This window comes from Trichinella spiralis (genome assembly GCF_000181795.1).
Source record: "Trichinella spiralis strain ISS 195 chromosome Unknown Scfld4, whole genome shotgun sequence".
NCBI classification, from domain to species: Eukaryota; Metazoa; Nematoda; class Enoplea; order Trichinellida; family Trichinellidae; genus Trichinella; species Trichinella spiralis.
In genome coordinates, this window is record NW_003526943.1 from 6,818,007 (window position 1) to 6,837,148 (window position 19,142).

The 19,142-nt window shown below is 31.6% G+C and overlaps 4 protein-coding genes across 4 annotated transcripts; 2 read left to right on the forward strand and 2 right to left on the reverse strand.

Moving 5' to 3' along the window:
* Window positions 1-355: 355 nt before the first annotated feature.
* Window positions 356-1,042, forward strand: Tsp_01691 (hypothetical protein). Its single transcript, XM_003377440.1, has 2 exons — window positions 356-518; window positions 870-1,042. The coding sequence occupies exons 1-2, from the start codon at window positions 356-358 to the stop codon at window positions 1,040-1,042; spliced, it is 336 nt and encodes a 111-aa protein (XP_003377488.1).
* A 622-nt stretch (window positions 1,043-1,664) lies between these two features.
* Window positions 1,665-11,004, forward strand: Tsp_01690 (putative immunoglobulin domain protein). The gene is made up of 21 exons (XM_003377441.1): window positions 1,665-1,719; window positions 3,573-3,716; window positions 3,936-4,021; window positions 4,077-4,173; window positions 5,139-5,288; window positions 5,350-5,526; window positions 5,593-5,756; window positions 5,887-6,010; window positions 6,413-6,553; window positions 6,680-6,813; window positions 6,879-7,198; window positions 7,271-7,413; window positions 7,514-7,762; window positions 7,826-8,131; window positions 8,170-8,393; window positions 9,005-9,182; window positions 9,920-10,041; window positions 10,096-10,189; window positions 10,252-10,352; window positions 10,442-10,578; window positions 10,758-11,004. Exons 1-21 carry the CDS (start codon window positions 1,665-1,667, stop codon window positions 11,002-11,004), a joined length of 3,393 nt encoding a protein of 1,130 aa, XP_003377489.1.
* Window positions 11,005-12,530: 1,526 nt separating this feature from the next.
* Tsp_01689 (conserved hypothetical protein) lies at window positions 12,531-12,894 on the reverse strand. The gene is made up of 2 exons (XM_003377442.1): window positions 12,766-12,894; window positions 12,531-12,578 (listed from the first exon to the last, which is right to left on the reverse strand). Exons 1-2 carry the CDS (start codon window positions 12,892-12,894, stop codon window positions 12,531-12,533), a joined length of 177 nt encoding a protein of 58 aa, XP_003377490.1.
* Window positions 12,895-15,706: 2,812 nt separating this feature from the next.
* Tsp_01688 (toxin-antitoxin system, antitoxin component, Xre family) lies at window positions 15,707-16,304 on the reverse strand. The gene is made up of 2 exons (XM_003377443.1): window positions 16,208-16,304; window positions 15,707-16,089 (listed from the first exon to the last, which is right to left on the reverse strand). Exons 1-2 carry the CDS (start codon window positions 16,302-16,304, stop codon window positions 15,707-15,709), a joined length of 480 nt encoding a protein of 159 aa, XP_003377491.1.
* Window positions 16,305-19,142: the final 2,838 nt, after the last annotated feature.

Below are 19,142 nucleotides of genomic sequence, written 5' to 3' on the forward strand. Positions count from 1 at the left end.
TTTAAAATTATTATTCAATTTCTACTGAACATTCGTAAAGTGATCAATATTACTTTTTGTAAGCTATATTTATTGTTATTGAAATTCAAATAAAAATTTAATCAAAGCATTTTTCAAATATATTTAAAAATTGTTGTGTTTTATATTTTCCTTTAATTTAAACATTATTTTCTTGCATTTTTACATATCTAAAAGGGGGTTTAAATTGGTTCATTTTATTATCAGATTATTTTAAAATATCTCACTTTCATCTTAGTTTCAATGCCAAAAATATGGAAACATGTATTTTATTACTATTTAAATAACATTGAAATGAGAACATATTTTGCAACTGGAAAGCATAATTATATTTTTTATGACACTGGTGAGCAAGCGACGACGTTGCTTTTTTAAAACAATGCAGCATTTTACTGTTCTGTTTGATTGGGCATTTGTGAGAAGAGGTTTCCTTTTTCATATAAGCAACGTTATCAGGTGTTTAACGCCTGCATTAATGATGAAATTGGATATTATCTATGGTTTATTTTGCTGTTTGCCTCCTATTCGAACATTTTAATCTGTTTTATGATTCAAAAAGTATGTCATTTGTTTAACGACAAGATTTGCTTTCTCCTGTGTTATCGTGTATCATATATACATGTATAATTTATGAAAGATTTCATTTTTTTAATTTTTTCCATGTGCCTCACTTGTAGCAATACTTTGTGACGTGCAGAGTTCTTTTAAATTCAATGACTACTGAATGCAATTTAGCATGATAATAATAATGCGTTATCATAATCTAGTCGAATTTAAGGTAAACTTCTTGAAAAGAAGAAGTTAGATTGGAATGAATCGTTGTATAACAAAAATAAGCGAGCTGTTTTGAGATTTCAACCAACGTAATCCACTTTCGCTTGAAGCAGAAGGCTTTTCACTTCCACCGTTCTATCCGCTGCGTTGTCATGTTGATGTTGAGCGTCAGTTGCATGAAGCATTTCAATCTAGTCTACCCATTGCATTGCTGAATTTGCCAGACCTTGTTGATCCGACGAAAGCGTGAGGTTTACCTCTTTGGCGTTCAGCCCCTCTCGAGTTCTTCTCTTTAAACTTTAAAACTTTAAAAGCACCGTCATCGTAGTCAATTTTCTAACTTTCCCAAATCTGGCTTTTGACAAGCTTCCCGTTGTCAATGGTTGGTCTTTATCTCATTTTACAAATTTCTGCCCCTCGTATTTATTTTTATCACAACCTCAAGCTGAGTTGTAGCTGATGAAGAGAAATTGATTTTCACTTCAAATTCATTTGCATGCAAATTTTACTGATAATGACGATCTTGTTTAAACATCTTATAAATTAATTGTTTATCCGACTTTTCCATACTGCTTCTTTCTATCTCCGCTGACCGTCTACTGATCATCAATTTCTCTGTCTCTCTCTCTCTCTCTCTTTCTCTCTTCAGTGATAATTCCGTTGTATTGTTTGTTGCTTTGTTTCGCTTCTCTTTCCAAAATATCGCGCTTTTTATTACGTTTCCTTCATTTGTGATTTGATGCAATTCAATTTTTAGTTTCTACATATAACGTGTGCAGGTTGTGTCTGGCCAACCTGACAAGCGCTGGATTGATGGCATTGAGTAGACAACTTACGTGCTCTTTCATTTTAACCTGCTCTCAATCTCCATAATGGCAATATTTGTGTGGAGTCGTCAGTTAGTGGCAACTGTCATTATTATTTATGGTAAGCATTATAAAAGTTGGCCGTTTTTCAACTTTTTAGAAATAAGTACTTCTAAATTTAGCATCGCTACTTTCATATTTTTTATAAACGCATGTGAACTTAATAATAAATTTGCATATATTGCATAAATTGATAAAAAGCTTGAAGCGTTTCATTTTGGTATATTTATTGTTAAGCTTTGTTTTCTTCTTCTTCTAAATGCATCCTTGGAAGATCTTTTCTTGCAGAAATTGTTCTTTAGTGTACATAATGTAACATAATTTTATTTGCATGCTATGTTAGTTTAACTTTAGCTGATCATAAAAATACATGTAAAAGTTTTCATCATTTTAAAAATTAAAATCAACATTATTAATTACTAGGGTGAAAATATTTTTCAACGAGAACATCAAGACATAAATAAACCAAAGTAAATGTCATATAAAAACAATTTATATATATAAGGTGAAAATGTGTTAAATTTTTATTACTTTATTTGATGCACTTTCAAATACATTGAATGCGATTTAAATCATTTGAAGTTAAAAGGAAAAAACGGGGACCGTTTTGTACATTGTTTTGCAAAGCACATGATGAAGTAGGCTGACAACTTTGTAAATATCAATGAAACCACATGTGTTGTGTTAATTTTACTTTGATGCTTTTTCAGTTTGCTCATTGCAACTCACCATTGATCAGATTGCAATAACTTTAATGACGTTATATTCCTCTTTTTAAGTAATTATGTTATTTTGATTTTAATCAAAGATAAGCTGTTTAAACTTTGTTTAAGTTCTTGAACTCTGAGCAAAAGCAACATTAAATCAAAAGAAATGAAATAAGAATTCTTCAACAGTATTATCGTATTGTTTTTTATAAGCTTTAATATTTTTGAAGAGTCTGAGCATTGCTGAGACAACTGCTAAACTGGAAGACTGCTTTTTATTAAATGATCCGTGACTGATTTATTGCTTATCAGCATTTCACTGATTCAGTCTTTGAAATTCTGTTTCAGCATTTTGAAAAATTTTGCACAAATAAGTATAGAAATCTGTTGACAGAATTGAATAGAAATGCAAATTCATTAAAGAAATTTGTGAAATAAATAATTGCTGAGCTAGGAATTGAAAATATTTCCTGTTTTCAACAAAACAAAAAAAAAATACCCTACTCCAACAGCAGCTTTCACACTACTCAATTCATTCTATTACAATAAAATCAAATAGAGCAACACCCATAATCTTTGCACTTGCTATTCAACAGCAGTTGCATTTTTTTCTCTTCTTTATAAACAAGTGTTCGTAAATAGCGTTTATAAGCCGGCTTTCTTATGATCACACTGGCATAGTTCAGTTCCTTTTTCATGAACAATTTTTTCGCATCGCATAGCACATTCTATTCATGCATATTTAGCCTTTTGCCAAATGAGAATTACATCTGTCACTATTCTCACTATTTTTGGATCATAAATCTTATCAAAATGGAAAAATATGGCGGATTTTTTTCTCTTAACCTCAACTGGAAATCAATTTGCCCAGTGAAGCACAGGCGCCAAATCTCTTAAGCCTTTTTCAAGCAACTGGTGCCAAGCATTTTGCAATAGCGAATCACTTTTGCCCGTTCAATTCAAACGTTCATAATCTATGAAAGTTGCAGTTGTTGTTATAGTATAGAAAAATTACATGCTTGTTTCTAAACATATGGCATTATAATTTTTCTGTAGAAAATCTGTTCATGCAATTTTTTTCTTTGTAAATAATAATTTTATTTTATATTATTCATTTTACAATGCAATCTCTGCATTAAAGTTGGATAAAAACGCACAGTTCTATTCAGTTTTACATTATTTTTAATTAATTTAGTTGTTTTTTTAGCTTCACTGGTTGCAACCCAAAAACAGTATTTCAAAGTACCACCGAATAACGTGACCGTTATTGAAGGACAAACTGCTGTTCTTCAATGCATTATTAGCAATCAACAAGGTCACACTCAATGGACAAAAGGTGGAACATTTCTAGGTAATATTTAAAATCATTAACACCGACATAATAACAAATTATTATTTTTTCTTCATTCAATATTTTACCTGCTGCAAATTTAAATTCTCGATCATGGAATTTATCTAACATCAAATTTTTTAAGATTTTTCTTTAAAGTTGATTTTTTAATTTTTATTTTTTAAAATTCCTATAGATGAAAATTTCTATTTCATATTTCAAATTTTGCATATTATTTAGGCATTGATTACAATTTATATGGCTATGACCGATATCGAATTGTTGGTAGTCGTTCATCTGGTGAATACAATTTAGAAATTAGCCAGGTAAAGTTTGAATGAATTGAAATTTTTCATTGTTTAAACTTCAAATATTTTGCAGGCAAAACTTGAAGATGACGGTGAATTTGAATGTCAGGTTTCGCCTGGGTCTGAAGATGGAAAAGGACTTCGAGCTGTTGGATCTTTAAATGTTTTGAGTAAGCACTTAAATTTGGCAAATGTATTAATAATAAGTAACAAATTACAGGAAAATGAATTAATTGCATTCAGTAATAAAAGTAATGTTTTACAAAATGTTAACATAAAATACCATGTGTGCCATCAGTGAGTGTAAAAGTTTAACATAACCGCTACAAATTTTATTTATATTTATTTCATTGCTGAAGTGAAGTTGTATTTTCTGTGCTGATAAATTTACACAGTTGAATTGATTGAATAGCATAATGAAGCTACTAATTCTGTGCTTTGAACATCGATTGACACCTTGGGGTGCCTATTTAATCCTTTTCAAATGAGCTACTTAATAGTTGCAACGATATCCCAAATTTGTAATGACCACTGAATCACGTGCCACTGTGGTTCCGTTTCCTCAGTGTTTATGAAATACGCCATCTGACTGTCCAGCTGATTTCAAAACTTAATTATTCAGCATGTTTATTGGACTATTTTGAATTGAGTCGCTTAATCATTATTGAAACATGCACTCCTTGTTACATAAGAATGTGAGTTAATATTTCGAATTATATTGCTGATCGACCAGCAGTAAGTAATATACATTGACGATTGCTAACCAATGTACGCAATTCTGTCCTTGAGGCGCTGTTCACATTCTGTTTACCGATTCAATGCACTGCACCATCTTTTGTAATGTTCATAACAAATAATTAGAAGAAACTGAAAAATATTTTAATAAAACGATATTTCTGTTTACAATATGCTGGATTAGGTTAACTTTGATCTTCTCTGGAAATAATCTGTCAAATTATTTTGTATTAATTTTGTTCATCATAAAAATGTTAAATATTATTTCCTGATCGATGAAATAAAAATGCCACAATCTCGAAAACATAATTTCACAGCTGTGTTTAAAGATAAACAAATTATACTAATGAAAAATAAATTTAAATCCATTTGAGAAAATTACTATAAAAATGCTTTTTAGTACCACCAAAAATTATCACTCTGGATCCAGAGAAAGACGGTGGTAAAGTGGAATCACGTTCTGGTCGCACAGTTGAAGTGCATTGTCGGGCTGTCGGTAGCAAACCAAAATCTGAAATTCGATGGTACAAAAATGACAAATTAATCCAAGGTTTGCTATAGCAAAGCAAAGCTAGCCTACTTTGAGCTTGAATGTTTTACATTAAATTTAGATTCGAACGTTTTTGAAGAAAGTGTTCAAGAAAAGGATAAGCTGATCACAACAGTTTCTCGAATTCGATGGGTTGCTCAACCTGAAGATGATGGAGCAATATTTACGTGCAGCGCAAGGCATCCGGCTTTATTAGCTGATGATGCACTGAGAACCAACTTTACACTTTCTGTTTTATGTAATTTGATAATAATTGCGTAAAGATGGAAACAAATTTGAAAATACAAGTTGTAAAATTATTCAGATCCCCCTTCGTTTCCTGAAATTCGAGGTTACGACGGACGAACGTTAAAAGCTGGTGAAAAACTTCGTCTTGAATGTGAAGTAACAAATGGAAATCCACCTCCAGAAGTGTTCTGGTATCGGAATGATAAAATCATTGATCGAACATATGTCACACATTCAACAGTAAGAATAAATTTCAGCTATTTAGCATAATTTTCTGTCATAAAGAATATATACAATAATTTGAATAAAAGTTTGAATTATTAAAGTTGAAGCTAGCAAAATATTTCACATTGCTTGATCCACTTTTTAGTCATCCACGAACGATTATGACTTCATTGTTGATGGTAGTGATCACGAGGCGGTCTATGCTTGTCACGCATCCAATCCAGCAGTTGTAACTCCACTCACATCAAATGTTCGGTTGAATGTTTTTTGTAAGTTAAATTTCATGCTTTATATCAATAATTTGATTTTTAAACAATAAGTAAATGATCTGTTAGCAAGGCAGTTTTCGAGAAATGCACATTAATATTTTGAAATAGTAAATGTTTTTTTTATTTAAAATATAACAAACGATAACAAAGTTTATTATGATGCAGATCCACCAAGTAAAGTGCACGTAATTGGTCCAGAATTATCAAAAATTGGTGATACCGTTAGTTTCTCCTGTATCTCTGGTTCGTCAAATCCTCCTGCTAAAATATATTGGGTGATAGATGGCAAGCCAATAAAGGAAAGCGTTAGTTCGATTCGGCCTTCTTCTGATGGGAAAGGTAAATTGAAAATTCAAAATTGCTCCTCTGTGTGAACTGTGTGAAAATTAGGGATTTTTGCAGGCTTTTTCAGCGTATCTAACATTTCGGTGCAAATAACAAATGAAAAACGTGATGTTCAAATTGTCTGTTCTGTCGTAAATGAAGAAATTCTACCAAGCGAAGGCGGTCGTTTGACAAGCTCTAAAAAAATAACGGTCCTCTGTAAGTAGTTGGATTACATTATTTTTCAGTTTTAATTGAATAATATTGAAATTATGTCAATTCTATTTTGTTCTTATAATTTAAAATTTTAGATTATAATATTTGAAAAAAATTTTTACATTTCAGATCCTCCAGAATCAGTTTCAATATTTGGATATGACGGAACACCCGTAGTTGCTGGTAATATACAGCGGCTTTCTTGCGTAGCCGTTGGCGGCAATCCATTACCGACCATAAATTGGTTCAAAGGAAAGCGCAGAGTAAATTTTGAACATTTTGTTTTCAATTATTTATTTGAATTCTACTGCATGACTATTCATTGAAGATAACAACTGGGATATTAAATACTGTAAGCGATAATGCAGCTCAGAGTGAACTGGCCTTTCCTGTAGCCGCCTCAGACAACTCGGCCGCATACAAATGCAGTGCCCAAAACGAAGCTAGCACAAAACTGCTCACCGCATCTGTTAATCTGACGGTGCTATTTCCACCCAGTTCACTTTCAATTCACGTGAAACCAGATATTCTGAAAGTTGGTAACATTGCTCAATTAACTTGTGAAACAAGTTCCGGAAATCCAGCTCCAGTAATTACATGGTGGCGTGATGGCGAAAATGTTGCTGGTGTTGATGTGCACAACAAAAGGTGAGAATTCATAAAAATATATATATGTATGTTTTTGAATTTAAATTTTTCACTTTACTCATTTTTCAACAGTGGTTTCAACGGAGGATGGGTCGTGAAGAGCAAGCTGTATGTTCCTCTTACAGCTGAAGAGGATGGCATGAAATATACATGCCGTGCCACTACTGCCGAGATTGGTCAAAGTGTAAACGAAGTGGTTTCTCTTTCTGTGAGATGTAAGCATTTTTAAAATTTATATTGATTAATCTTTTTTTTGAATTAATTTTTTTTCAGATTCACCTATGTTCTTTTTACGAGATCCGCAAGAAATAACAGTGCTAGAAAATGAAACAGTTGTACTGAATGCAACTGCCTCTGCTAATCCTGAACCTATTGTTTATGAATGGCTCAAAGATGGAAAGCCGATGCGAAATTCATTTTACAAATCAAATAAGCCAAAAGTTGTTCTTTCTGGTTCAGTACTGACTATTAACGAAATAGATCGAGCTCACAGTGGTCGATATACTTGTAAAGCGAAGAATTCCGAAGGAATTTCTACCATGATATTCATCATTTCTGTGAAATGTAAAAATGAACATTTTTGAAAATTTATTTTTCAGCATTGCAGTTCGATTTAAAAATTTTCAGATTCAGCTGAAATCACGCATATTACTGAATCGGTTACAAAACGTGTTGGCGATGATGTGCAACTTGAATGTGAAGCAACAGCATTTCCTATAGTAGACAATATGATTGGCTGGGAACGAGATGGATTTAACATGTCTAGAGTTTCTATAAGACATACATCAGAAATGTCAATGTTAAAAATTTCTGATATTAACATAGAAGATGCAGGAGCTTTTACTTGCACTGCTTACAATGGGATTGGCACCAGAGCAAAGAAAAAGGCTTGGATTATTGTCAAACGTAAAAATTTTTATGTTGCATTAAAAAGTAGGGCTTTTTTAATTTGTTGAACTTTATAACTTTAGATGCTCCAACTGTATACAAGAATTTGACTTATTCTAAAGTAGCTTCTGAAGTAGGAGCTGAAGTAGTTCTAAAGTGTTTGTGCAGAGGTGCACCGCAGGTTTCGTGGCAGTGGAAGCGAGATGATGGAAAAGAATTGGATTATGATGTGCGGTTCAACGTTCAATCGAATCAAATTTCACCATTGGAATATGAGGCAAATAAACCGTCACAATTCTTTACACATGTGATTATTATTAATTTTTTTAGACTAAGCTAGTGATTAAGCGAGTTCTTCAAAATGATTACGGAAAATATATTTGCATTGCTAGAAATGAATTGGGAACCGATCAGTTTGAAATTCCCTTAAGACATTTGAGTAAGCGCTATCTATATTATAGCATTTTTCAAAATTTTTAAGGATTAATATTATTAATTATACTTAATGGAAAAATAATTTTTTGAAACTAAATTCAGGCAAGCCAGATCAACCGACAAATTTGACGATTAGCAACATTTCTCACGACGCAGTTAGTCTTCAGTGGCGTGAAAATTTTGATGGAGGCTTAAATCAGCTGTTCAGAATTCGATACTTTTCTTGGCGTAAATGAATTTCTTCTTTTCAGCTTCTACAGTATTTGCTTTTACAATGCTTTAACTTATTTCAGATGCTCCAGAAAGGCCATTATTTTCACCAACGGTAAATGAAACTACAATAACAATTAATGGTCTATCTCCGTCGACAAAGTACTCCTTTGCCGTTGAAGCGTTGAACAGACTTGGCAGTAGGGGCTTTTCCAAAAGCACCGTCAGCGCCGAAACACTAAGTAACAAGCATTATTTTACTATAAATTAAAGTCCACCATTGAAGCAAACGTTTTAGGAATTTCTGGAATAGCCAATCAATTGGGCATTAAAGAAGATATTCCAATTTTGGTTATTGTGCTTGTTTGTTTGGTTGGAGTTGTTTTGCTCGCCTTGAACGCTTTTCTTGTTCTTTGTTTCATCCGACGTCACAGAAATCGTAAATTGCAAGGTATTTTGTTTATTTATATTGTTCAGTTTATTGTATTTTTGAAGAAAAAATTACAAATTAAAAAACAGCATTTTTATTATAATGTATTTCTTCTTAATTTAATTCAAAAATACACGTTTGCATTCTGATCCTGTTTTATTGGGCTTTAATGATTTTGCATCTGATGATGTTGCTCGTTTCGTATTAATATGCATGCTTCTCTCTTTTGCACGTGTAAAAGGACTTTTAAATAATAGCATTGCTCATCAAATTTAAAATTTTACAATTTGATGACAAAGGCATTCTTTTTTGAAACTATTCTCCAGTAACATTCTGCATGTAACATTTAACAACCTGCAAATATTTACCAATGCTTTTTCGTAGTGTACGTTTTTGTTTTCATGTTTTATTTAGTGCTGGAACACAAGGTTTTGGTGAATAATAATGCGGATTGTAGTCCCTCTGGGAAAACAGACGATTCTTTTTCAGGTATGATTTGCGTTTCAATTTTGAGGGCTTCTTAATTATGATTACTTTTTTCCATTCTGACTTTTAACATATTTTCAACTGACAAATTTGGATGAATGCTGCGTGTAGTGCATTTATTGATTGTATACGCACGTAAACCTCTACAATAAACAAATGAGCAGTTTACAGGGAAATTTTGTTTTATTAATTATTTAATGAATTTATTTTAGAAAAAGCTGCAAACGTAAGGTTACTTGAACAAGCACAACCAGAGGCGGCTCCTTATGCAGTAGTTGAGAAACTGCTTAACGGTTCTGTGAACAATCAAGAATCATCAGTTCAATTCGAATCCAATTCTAATAATCGTGCTTCTCAGTTCAGCGAAGATAACATGTCCATGCGGACTGTAATTGTAAGCATGTAATTTTTTGTTTCGACAAAAATTTACACTCATTTTTGTTTTCAGGAAGTCGATTCCGCTGGTCGTCCAATATTCAATAAACCATACGGTGCGCTTGAACAGCCTTCATATTTCAATTATCAGTCTAATTTAGATTATGGTAAGAGAATGTGATTGGAATTTGGAAAATATAATAAGTGAGGTTTTTGTCACTTTCAACAGATAATGCTCCTTCTGATGCGCTATATGCGGAAAGTTTGAGAGCCAACACACTGCAAAGACAGTTGATGTCTCCGCTTTATGAAGATTCAACTGCTTTTCATGTACGTACATCTTTGCTTTTAAAATTTACCGCAGTCATCAATAGTTGCATAGTTGCGAATATTAATTTTATTCTACTTACTATTTGCAGGGTGCATCAGATGAAGAATTTACTTTGCCAATGATGGGTCCTCTCAGGTCAGTAAGCCAAGAGCTGAGCAATTATTCCGGTTTTGCAAATTCGCCAACTATCAGATCTTCAAGCTTACGTCGATCAGTGTTTGACAGGTTTGCTGAATTTGTAGCATATTTTGTAAAAATGTATTTTATGTACAATGATAAATAGCTATTTGTCAATGCTGAATGCAATTTACTTTTTTTGAGAGAGGAATTTTCAAGATATAAATTTAAAATTATATAAATATTAAAATGGAATTAGTTTTTTGAACTTTTGATTTCATTTGCAGAGGTTCTCCGAATATCTCCAGTCAAGCAAGCACTGTTGGCACTGTTGTTTACAACAATGGTCGATCACCTTTTGCTGAAGTCAGACCAATGCCATCACCACAACGCAGCGGCTATGCAGTGGGAAATTCTGCAACTGTGAACGGTTCTTCCGGTGTCAATACTTCTTTGCTCAGCACATTTCCAAACAGTGTGAATTCAAGAGACTACATGGCCTTCGACGGAGGCTTAACAGGCGATATTGTTTGAACTGCCAGGGTTTGTTTTAAAATTTTTATTAACATAAATTTATTTAAATGAATTCTTTGTTCATTCCTGTTCAAAGTTATTCTGTTGTTGTTTCTTACGCAATTGCTGCTGTCAGTTGTAAACAAAATCAATTTATCTTTTTTTCATGGGAAGTGAACGTGACCGATGCTACTTAGTTATATACATATATATATATGGAATTTGAAAAAAAATTGAGGGTCTTTTTTTCTGCATTTCGTATGAAACAACAAAGTGTCATTGCAAGGTTGGAAAATTTCACTTGCATGACTGAAGCTCTGTTTTGTGTGAAGTGATTTCTTGTGAACTATTTATTCAGGCTAATTTTCGATGTTTTTATTTAATTGTTTGTTTACTGATTAATTTATTCAATTGTTACTATTGCGTTCCGTTTCTAAAAGCTTTTACTGATTTGTTTGTTATGAAACAGTGTTATTTCAAAATAAATGTTGAACTACACAAAAAATCAAAGTAATTTAAAAGTGATACAACGAACCTTTTTCTGCATACAACATTATGTATATGTATATTGTATTATAATTTTGAAATTTACAAACTATCTGGGTTTAAATGAAATTGGGAATGTATATGGCAGATAAGTTGCAAGTTCATTAATTTTATGTCCTCTTGCAGTAATTTTAATTCAAGTATTTAAAGTGTTGTTCATTATATTATTGAATTTGATATTCCGAATGCTAGATAGCATTTGAATATTTAATTTGGCAATGCAATAATTACACAAAAGCAACTGAAGCGAAAATTTAAAAACAGCAGCCGCTGATGTGCGTGGAAAAGATGTATTATTTAATATAACATCAGTGCATGTTAGCAGGTTAGCTAATGGTGCTAATGCACGTTCGAACCGTGCATCGTTTTTGTTGTCATTACTTTTAGCTTTATTGCTGTTGTATTTTATTGATTATTGCTTAAATATTAAATTATTCCTTTGTAAAAACTAAAAAACTAATCTGTTTGCAAAAATTCTGTTGCTTAGGTAAAAGTGTAATTTTTAACAGTACTTTTGAACAACATTGCTATAAATATTATCGATATGTTTCTAAAAATACTTTAGATAAATAAGTATAAATTGTTCGCGCGATGAATATGCATAAATTTTACAGATAAATAGCACTTTTTGTTTTATTTTATCTTATTTTATATACAAAAGTTAACATTATATGAGATGCCTTTTCTAAATGCAACTGAAGTAAATAAATATATTACAATAAAAAGTAATAAAACAGATTTAATTTAAAAAGTTTAAATGAAACAGTAGATAATTTTCTTAATTAACTTAACCTTAGTTTAACAACATTTAAAGAAGATAATCTGCGTGTCATATTTTTTAATGCTTTAATCATAATAAACAAAAATACTTATTACTTTTATTGCAAAATATCACTGTGTACTAACAAACAGATTTACACATATTTTTCAAAATCGTTCTAATAAACAATGACTAATTTAGTGCTTTCCAAATGTTGATTATTCTTTTTTCACTTAATTTATTACACAGCACTTTTTGGAGCATAAGAATCTTGCAGTTCTTTCATTTCCTGTAACAGTGTTATTAACTGAATAGCATAATCAATTATATTTTCTTCACATTTATGAAGTTTAACGATAAAGTGTTGAGCCAGTTTATAATTATAATTTTAAAATTGCAATTTCTTAATTATTGAACAATGTTCAGTAAAAAGTAATAAATTCACGAAATCAGTTATAACATTAATAAGTACTTACTTTTATTTGACATTTCTTTATACATTTTTCAAGAAACGATGCAGGAAGCAAGAGTAAAATGATTTTATGTGCTTTCTTTGTACATTTCTCTATGCATTTTTTGTTAATGCCTTCTAAATCGGAACGCATGGTGGTATACTGGTCAGCAGTCTAAATTTGTAGTTATTAATTCACTTCATAATTAATTATTGTCATGTTATGAAGGGATTTTATTCTTTTATATCATATAATTTCATGTAGCTGATTGAATTCATTTTATTAATTCTTTTGCTTTGAATTTTAATTGCTAGTAAGTTTATTTTCCAAAATGAAAATAAAAGACTGCAAATGTTGTATTGCTATTTTGAATATTGCTTTACATACCTGTATGCTTTTCTCCAAACTTTCTAATGTTACTTTATATTCTTCATTGGTCTGAAATTTCGAGTAACATTATAATAAATTAAAATTAATTTTTTAAATTAGTTATTAAAATTTTTTTTATGATTTAGTGATAAAAAATTTATTTCATTTATTTCAGCCTTACTACTATTATTATGCACATAACGCTTTGGAATATTACATTCAAAATCAAAAACTTTACTTACAGAAGTGCTCTCGACTAGTGAAATAATAAATAATAAAGTGAATAACCACAGCAGTTTCATAACTACAAATTTAAAATTTAATAATTATGGATATGCATAAATTCAATTATACATACACACACATATATATATATGTGCATGTCTGTATGCATTTCTTAAATTATGGTGTATATTTTATAATTAATGATGAAAATCAACCAAAGTTAATATTGACAAAATCATATCAGTTTAACTGCATCCGTTGTAAAGTTGTCTGTCCCTTGGAAATACGAAAGAAATGAAATACAAAGCCATTTTCTTGTTTTAATTGATACCTGATGTACTGGTGTTCATAGTGTTAAGGACTTGTACTGTATGTAAAATTCACTCTGTAAACAGATTGTGACAAAAATAGCACCATTATTTCCAATTTATGTTTTCTGATCATTAAAATTATGTAGTAGGCTGTCAAAATGTACATTTTAATTAAATATATATTTCATTGTCAGCATAATTAAATAACTTAAAAATCTATTTTATATTAAAGTATTAATCATATCGATAGGAAACTACCCTTTCTTAGAATTAACAATCATTTTGGCAAAGCAGAAGTTTTCTTTTTATTGGCAAAAGGTATTTTACAGAATTTAAATTAAGCAATATAATAAAATATTGATCAAAAATTGAATGATGTCATTATTTTTCAGACAATAATTAATTATTTAATAAATAAAAGCAGAAAACGATATTTTTCATTTGTTTTTTAACGTAATAAAAATTTTAAACAAATTCTATGTGGATGTGTTAATGATTATATAATGAATGTAAGGTAATTAATTACTAATTGCTGATTGATAATGGTAATGAATTAATTGCTAATTGAAGTTTAAACTAAAATTTATTATACTTTACTAATGTTTTGTAAAAAAGACATCCCTGCTGTGCTGTTTGCTTTAAAAATTTCTTCTAATTTTCACATTGCTATTTCATGCAACCAATGCAATATCTGTAGTGATTTGTTTCATATTTTGTAAATGCAGCACAGATGCAATACAAACAATGAAAATATTGCGAATGAAATGTTAAAAAAATGTTCATAATTTTTCGTTGGACATGCCATTCAATAATTTAGGACTGTGAATTTATTAAAAGCATTTCATATAACATGCAAAGTAATACATGCTGGGAATTTCGAGTGCTTCCCTAGATATTCATAATAAATTATCAGTATTTCAATGATGAATCTATTAGATGTTGCTGAATCATGATATTTGTTTTGGATTGATCAATGAAAGAAATGACAGACAGCTCAAAAACAACGATGCTTGAACAATGATTGCGCTGACTGTGTGAACGTATGTGTTTGAAAGATGAAAAAAGACAAGAACTTTTTTCGTTGCATTAAATGCAACATTATGCATGAATGTCAGGGTAGCGTGTGGATTGGCCAATTGCTAGTGTCATCTGCTTGCTTTATTGTGTGCTGGAGTCTGATGAGTAAAAGTTCACTTTTTGTTCTCATTGAATGAGAAGAAGAAAAAGTTGGAGTGTTCTGGTTCCACGTAGCATCTCAAGTGAACGAAGTAGAACGACAGAAACTCTGGAAGAGCAGCTTTGTCAGATATAACCATACTAACGAAGAAAATCAGGTGAGCTGGACAGAAAATCGCACTAGCTTAGCAAAGCAAAGTTCACTAAGTTGATTGTTACTCTGTGACCGTCAGTTTTCTATAACGTTACATTTAATTTATGCAAATTGAAATAAAGTAAAACAAATTTTGTGATTATGCACGTATGAAATAAAGCATTTCAACAATAGACTTTTGAGCAACTTGAAAAAATTTATAAAACTTCGTACAAAATTCAAAATCTTCCATTAATCAAATATCGCTTATTATTTTGAAAAAAGATTTTATAAATATTTTAAAATAATAAAAAGCCGAGAAAAATAGTTCATCTTTATTTATCATGCAAATATCATTAGTTGAAAATTAAAAACTTTTTTAGGTAAGTTTACGTAGTTAATTAATCCTTGTGTATCAGTACTGTATATATACTGTATTGTAGCCCGCGCCATCTGCGTTGAAATTTCGTGCATTGGACAAGCAGCCCGGTGTGTCAAGTTCAGTTTCAATTGCATCTTCGATCAGGCATTTTTTATTTATTTTTAACTTTATTTCACTTTGATTTTTTCATTTACAGCTTGTTGATTTTTGATTCGTGTATTTTTTTCTCGCGAATTGTTTTCGAATTTGAAGGTTATGTTGTTGTTTTTTCAACATTTTCGCAGGGGCAGTTTGCGGTTTGAAAATTTTTCAAACGTATGCACGAGAGGGTGAGAGATCGATTTGCGGTGATTGATCACTTTCGGCCGTTCAGTTGCTCTGTGCCGGGGCTGAAAATATGCTTCGTGTCAGCTTGAATGTTTGGGCGTTAGCGGAGATCCGGCGGCGCTGGGCGTGCATTTTTCCGTCGGTTTTCGTCCACCCCAAGCCGCCCCCCCCCGTAACTCCCCGCTTGCTTCCCAAAATCGATCTTCCATCACTGCGCCCGAAGCTTTTTCCGCCCGCCGATGTTTGATGTCGACGCACAAAGCTGCCAGGCAGATGGCTTTCGGCCTTCTCCATGATTGACGTGGTTAGGCGCGCGGAACCGCAGCTGTCCGCCATTTCCAAGCGTTCTGAGCTCGGAAGAGGTTTTATTTCGCTTTCGCGTTCAGCGTTGTGCTGGCAAAATGCGCGCCAACCAACTTTTTTGGCTTTTCAAAATTTATTCTTTTGAAAAATTTTCACAAACGCTTTCTTCTTTTTTTTCTCTCGTTACTTTTTTCCTTGCTGACTTTTGTTTTTTTTTCTGTTTATTTCAGGTAAAAGTACGATGAATGCAGACGAGGTTAAGAATGTTCAACACAACGGTCGTGACACGCCTTCGCTGAGTCATTCCAAGAAAGCCAACGGTAAGCGCGGCTCCCATTCTTCTGGGCTGCCGGTTTTCAGCTTAAAATAGGTCACAGGGTCGATAGATAAGCTAACAAACACTGCTGCTCATGCCACTGCGGAATGCGAAATACGCTTGGCAAAAGAGCAATCATTTTTACTTCAGCTAGCTAACTTCACTGAAGGATTGTTGTAATTCACTTGAGAATAGGTTATCAGTGGTTTGCATACATATTTTTTTTCAACTAATCCAACAAGTGAACAACAAAAATTCCTCTTTTAAAATTTGAATTTCTCTTCTTTTACAGTATAAATTCTCATCCAGCTTATCATATTTTCTTATTTATGGCCAGTGCATGATAAATCATTCTATTTGTCATTTATTGATAACAGAAAAAAATATGATGGATTTATTATTTTTTTTTATTTTTTCAATTGAAATTTAAAAGAAGAATAGAAATTGCACATGCGCGCTGTTTATTAATAATTGTATTGTTGTTATTGTTGTTTTTGACTTTTCTACGGGCAAAATTTAGATGGAATTTTAAAAATTTAACCAATTTATGTGATGTAAATAAAATTCGATTAGTCTTTTTCACTTTCATTCAGGAATAGTTCAGTTTTTAATTGTTAAATGAATAATGCAACAAGTATGATGTAAATTTTTCTTTTTTAATTGTTGAAAATAGTATCAGATTGTCGTTTAATTATACTGTACATAATTAGCCATTAATTGTCATAATAGTGACTAGTAATTGAGATATACGACGACGAAGCACAAGCATTTTTTCTTCTTTTTTTGAATTGGAATGAATAGTTGTTTTTTTTTTAGTTTTTCCAATGAATCAGCTAGTTGTTGTGATTAATGTTTAATTTTGGGATTATTTTATTTTTGAAAAATAGATTTTTCAAATATGAAACTGATATATTGAAAAGCAACATGTTACTTGTTCTCATGGCACATGTTCATGTGACATCCGGCCAGTTGAATGAATGGTTAAATGTTGCAAATTGTATTTCTTTTCTTCTCTAAAGCAACGAAAAAAGAATTTCATTTTTCACCATTATAGTTGAGTTGAAATTTTATCAAATTGAAAATGGGTTTCACAAAATGTTCAACATTTGCACACGTTAAATTGAAGTTGACGTTCGTGTTCAGTTGGCAGGCATTGGTTCAATTTTTCTGTTTGTCTGCATTTTAAAGTTTTGATGAAAAAAAAACTTGAAAATTATAAATAACAGACATTATGGATTGGCGTTGTGAAAATTTTCACGTACTTATTCAATGATTCACTTGTTAAAACAGGGGGAGGATATTTTTAGCCGTAAAAAATCATCTGCGGCAAGGTCCCATGCAAAATATGTGCTCCAAGTTATTTTTTCAGCTTTTTAATATGAATTTTATTACGAAGCTCGTAGCGATGGTTGGGGTGACATTCGCTGTTAACGAGGTTAAGGTTGTGTGAATTTGTGCAAATACCCCCGCTATAAGCGCATTTTATTCTTGCTTTCTGTCTTGCTGCTGCTGATTGCAAAAATGATGATCGTTGGTTGCTTGCAGTTCGGGTGGCTTTTTGCATGTTTTTGTTCAATTGAAATTAATTAAAGCAGGCGTGTGTCTGTTGTCGACGGCAAGAGGCAGATGCCATTTTGGAAATTATATTTTTAGAATAATTTGCTTGATTGTTGTTATACGAATTGCAGTTTGTTGTTCTATTGAAAGATATTTTTGCACAGTTAATTTTGCAGTTGCAAAATCAACGCGAATCGGGTGAATTAGTAAAAATTGTTCTCTTATAAATATTGTAGTTGTAATGATTTTCTGAAATGAGTTTGTTAAAAGAAAACTGTATCCTTGTTCTTCAAGAATGTATGTAATATCTGGTTAATTTGTCCTGTTCACTCAGTGCATTTTCATTGTTTGTTCTGTTAATTCTTCATACAAGTGAATTGAACAGCATAATTCGAATGTTCATTCAGTTGAATGCTATTTTTGATTATTCCACTTAATTGCTTTTGTTAATTAGCATGAAGAACATTGTGTGCCCGTGTTAAATTGATATGCTTTTCCTGCTGCTGCTGCTGCTGCTACTGTTGCTGCAACGCGCTTTTGCTTATTTTGCACAAGCTGACTGACAATTGAAGCACATTATTTGAACTGCTTGTAGAACATTTTAAACGTTTCATAAAATTATAGTGAAATTTCAATCGCAGTTTTCTTCACAGAAAAATAAATATTATTTTTTGCATTGTTTTGTATTTAATTTAATTTTAATTCCATATTTTCCGTTACAAACAGATTTTTTCTACTTTCCAATGGTCGATTTATCTGTCCATCTGTTGTTAAAAATAAACGAATTTTCTCATTATCATTGATTGCATTTTGTTGATTTTTAAATTAATTTTCAATTGATCTCATGTAAATGATTAATTTTGAAATTATCCCCTTTTCCATTTCATTCCAATTGTCATCGTTCGTTGATTGGTTGTTATTGAAATTTGTTGCGGCAAATTTTTTCCAATTAACTCGTCCATAAAATTTCTTCTCATATAATATATATTGGATTGGATTGGAAAATTCCATCTGCTCTGCGGGTGTGGGTGTGTGATTTTTCATATTTGAAAAATTCGCTTCCAGTTGAGAGAATGTGCTTCAATAGATAGCGATGGCGGCGGCTGTTTTTGGCCAACAAAATCAATGTGCAAATGCCGTGTCGGTTGAATGGGATTGATTGATTTTCACTATGCTATTGATTAATTTTATTTTAACATTTGAAATGGATAGGACGATCGTTTAGCTTTGTGAGTGGAAATTGGTCGTCGTTTTGCTTAAATTCATTTGTTTCACGAATAGAACGACGCTGACGATCACCAT